Here is a 4,127-nt window from a genome sequence, read left to right as displayed (position 1 = left end):
TCATCGCCATTGACTTTATGACATGTAGCGATTTGCATTCCATTGGACTAACGCGTCGTCATAATTATCAACGATATAATTTGTCGTACCTGTGATTATGTAACTATAAATATAACTATAATTCATCTCGACGATGTTTTATTATGATTATAAATTAGTGTAATTTTATAAATATGCTAACTTGACACCTACGCTCGTAACCGCATGTTTGTCTGTGAACGCTCAAGCACGTGTTTCTGCGCAGGCGTCGCAGGAGCGCGCTGTGGGAGGGCCCGCCACCCCGCCGCCGCACTCCGTCGCTCCGACCACGAGAGAGCCGGTCGTCGAGGCGCGCGACTGCCCGGCGACGAGACGCGTCGCAGGAGAGGCCCGCCGCACCTTCGAGCGCCGACGGCGGACAAGGAGCGCGCGCGCCGGGAGCGCTCTGCCGCGAGCATTCGCGCGAACGCGACGGCAAGTTCGGGAGCGATCGCGCATGGCCAGCACCACAGGCAACGCCAGCAGCGGAGGATGGCGTCCGCGTGGGGACAGCGAGCGGTCGCGCGCGACGTCGGCCGGGCGATTACGGCGAGCCGCCCACAACGGATGGCGCCGCCGCTGGTCGCACGCCGATAAGAAGCTGCGGTACGAGCAGCAGCATCGTCGGCGACGCTCGCCGCGCGCGCCGTGCAGACGGAGCGGGCGAGGTTCGCGCGCGCGCGCATGGAAGCCGGTGAGCGCCGGGCTGGGGCGGCGGGCACCGGCGCGGCGGGAAGCCGTTCGCCGCATCTAGCGCGCGTTCCAGCGTGGAGTCGTCGGAGAGTCGCGCTCGCATGAAGGAGCGGGAACGCGACCTGCCGTCGATCCTGCGGGATAGAGTCATGGAGCTGCCGGCGGGCGCTCGGGAGAAGGACCGGGATAAGGCGGGAAGCAGGGAGAGGGAGTCGGGAAACAGGGAGAAGGAGAGGGATAGAGATCGGGACCTAGTCGGAAGTAGAGAGAGGGAGAGAGAGCTGCAAGGTCGGGAGAAGGAGCGAGATCGGGAGAGGGAGCAGGACAGAGAGCTACCCTCCAGGGAGAAGGAACGCGACAGAGACCGAGACAGAGAGCGAGAGCGTGAGCGGGAGCGAGATCAGGCCAGCAGGGACAAGGAGCGCGACCGAGACCAGAACAACCGCGAACGAGAGAGGGAGCGTGAGTTCTCTTCCAGAGATAAGGAGCGCGACACGGGGGATGCAGCGAACAGAGAGAGCTCCGGATCCAACAGAGAGAGGGAGCGTGAGCAGCTGAGCCGGGACAAGAGCGAGAGCGCGAGAGAGAGTCGAGCAACAGGGATCGCGAGCGGGACGCGGGCTCCTCTGCGAGGGAGAAGGAGCGCGACAAGGACAGAGACGTCGGTCGAGAGCGAGAAGGCGCGCCGCCGAGAGAGAAGGAGAAGGACAGAGAGACGACGAGCCGAGGAAGGAGAGAGCCGTTAACAAGGAGAAGGAGGTTGCTGTCGGCAGAGACAGGGATGCTTCCTCGAGCAACAGCAACGACAGAGAGCTGACTCTGGCGGCGGCACGGGAGAAAGACCAGGAACGCGAGAAGGAACCAGCGAAAGAAAGGTGCGTTCTATTGAATCGTAAAAGTCAGCTTTTATTATCTGCAGTCTGCATTTAGTGCAATCTGCAGTCTGCATTTAGTACAATCTGCATCTGCAGTCTGCATTTTAGTACAGTCTGCATTTAGTACAATCTGCAGTCTGCATTTAGTACAATCTGCAGTCTGCATTTAGTGTCCGAGTCCGAGTCTGCACCCCCCCCCCCCAGTCCGAGTCTGAGTCGCGCACCACTCGAGTCAGAGTCCACCACCAAGTCTTGAGTCCAGGTTTTGCATTTTTTCTTTTTTAAAGGGGGGGGGGGCGGGGCACATGACGACAAGGCCGCCTCACTTCTATGTATGTGTTTGTTCAAAAACTGGGGGGTGTCTTCTGCCTTCCTGGATCTGTCACTTGTTGATATTAGGATAGGAGTTTTTAGTTGTTAAATTATTGTAAACTGCACGTTTACAATACGGCTACAGATTAATTACTATGTTAAGTAGGCCTCGAGTCCGGAGGGCTGCGATGTCCTGAGTCCAAGTGCCGATTCGAGGTTCACTGGCACTTTGAGGCGGAGGCGAGACCAAAGAATACCGGCCTCAAGGCGCCGAGCCTACAACACTGGTGGCATCGCGTAAGCGTCGCCATGACGACCCGTGTTTTATTGCGTGGTTGCAGGGTGAAGTGAGGATGATCTGCGTGCAATGAGGCTGCCGTTACGGAGGAGCACTCGCCACCGCCGGCAAACCGAGCGCGCATCGGCGGACACTGCGGCGCACGGTGGCGCGGCGGCCGTCGAGACTGTCCGAGCTGTGCGGAGACGACTCCCCGGCGGCGGTCGGCTCTGCGGAGAGATACAGGAGACGGAGGAGGTAGAGGCCCATAATAACATTGTTTTGTTTGCCCTCACTCCGACCGACCCGGCCAAAAGGGGCCGCGACTCAAAAAAATTTTTATGATCTTTTCCCATTCTTTTTTTTTACAAGACTCACACCAAACCCGTAGGCATACATATATATGTCCAAGCAAAATAACTTCAGCATAAACGGTATCTCGCATACAAGCACACCCTGAGCATGTAGACACCGATGCTGAATTTGGAAAAGACCCTCCTCAAACAAAGAAGAGGCCTACTACCTACCGCGCAACTTCAGCCTGGGTCGTGCAGGGCAAACAAATGTTTTTTTATATTGTGACCTGAGCGCTGGCGTGGCAGGGTAGATGTGTAGCCCAATCATCGATGACCCACGTAACACGATCACCTCGCCGATAGTTTTTGTAATTATACTCTCGATATACGATGCTTAGATGGTTTTGATAACGCACTTAAAACCTCGACTTATCGGTTTATTGTCGTTTAAAGATGCCGTTTTTTGTACGATAAATATGTGGGACCATATTACCAATATTTCTTATCCATTGCTGTAAATATTTGCACTGGGCCCCGGTCATCTGTGCTTATGTAATATTGGTTACATAATTGATAGCGAGCCAGTTCTAGTATCTCTCTCTTATACGTTAACGTCGCTGTGGCGCCGCGTGTGTAGGGCCATTATTAGCTCGGAGTCTCTGTATAGTGGTGTAGATGTGGTGATCGATTCAGGATAACTGTCACCGCGCTGGTGAGTGTGAGCTATGTTTATTTTGTCTGAGTCGAATAAATGATATATGAAAATGCTCATCTCAGATGTTTTGTTGCTCGAAATAATAAATATACATAATGTAATTTGAGTGCAGTCAAGTAGTGATAACTGTGATCCTTATTGACCTAAAAGCTCGCAAGAGTTTTTGCACATTGGGTGTAATCGTGTCGACATTGGTTGTTTACGGCGTACCCTTCATAATCGTTCGGTTCGCATTTTATATGTACCCATTTTCCGCTCCGGTTTTCCCAGATTCGCCTTTTTTGATGTAACCAGGCTAGTGGAAAACTTGTCAACAATGTCAAACACGATTGAAAATAATACGAACTTTATTCAAGTTTACGCGAGTTTAATTTCTATTCAATGTGGACATTCATTTTGTAGTTTCGCAAAACAGATGGTTATTACACATCTTACTCCTAGCTAGCGCAATACCACGCCATTAGGCGTGCTTGCACGTTGTCACTGGTGTCACAATTTAGGCCTTGCACTCTGTCATAGCGGTGTCACGTCTGGCTATGCAACATTCGTCACGCGTGTGTCGTTGTCTTGCAAGACGGCCGTAGCGTTTGAGAAATTCCTACTTCGGACGACGGATCATGCGATAGCGATGAAGCGGACATGTTGGAACTGGACGCTCTGGACACCGACTACGACAATCGACGACACGAAATGCGTCCATTATGCGTTCTCGCAGTCCTGTTCAACCCCTACCACTGCGAGTGCACCGCACCAAGGTAATGCTGACCGCCACCGCAGTAATGCGGACCACACCGGAGGTTAATACGCTAACCTCCATGCAGGTATGTGTAGGACGTTGCACTCACCATTCCGGTGCTGTACAAGGTGCGGCAGGCATGGAATGGCGGAGCAGGTGACAAGTGGGTTTCATTTACTATATAGTCTTTGTCAGTTAAGTCATT

General features: G+C 53.3%; 2 protein-coding genes across 2 annotated transcripts in view; one reads left to right on the top strand and one right to left on the bottom strand.

The window, feature by feature from the left end:
* Positions 1-750: 750 nt before the first annotated feature.
* Positions 751-2,275, top strand: LOC106812612 (serine/threonine-protein kinase fray2-like). Its single transcript, XM_014816518.1, has 2 exons — positions 751-1,586; positions 2,240-2,275. The coding sequence occupies exon 1, from the start codon at positions 813-815 to the stop codon at positions 1,455-1,457; it is 645 nt and encodes a 214-aa protein (XP_014672004.1). The 5' UTR covers positions 751-812; the 3' UTR covers positions 1,458-1,586; positions 2,240-2,275.
* The window catches only part of LOC106812607 (protein virilizer-like), a 4,099-nt gene continuing 1,592 nt past the window's right edge, over positions 1,621-4,127 (bottom strand). Inside the window, exon 4 of the mRNA XM_014816513.1 lies at positions 1,621-1,723. Within this exon, the coding sequence (XP_014671999.1) occupies positions 1,621-1,723 (103 nt within the window). The remainder of the gene's footprint in view (positions 1,724-4,127) is intronic.

This window comes from Priapulus caudatus, unplaced genomic scaffold (assembly GCF_000485595.1).
Source record: "Priapulus caudatus unplaced genomic scaffold, Priapulus_caudatus-5.0.1 Scaffold666, whole genome shotgun sequence".
In the NCBI taxonomy this organism is placed as follows: Eukaryota; Metazoa; Priapulida; class Priapulimorpha; order Priapulimorphida; family Priapulidae; genus Priapulus; species Priapulus caudatus.
The sequence above is the reverse complement of the archived record's forward strand: the minus strand, read 5'-3'. Positions and strand labels throughout refer to the sequence as shown.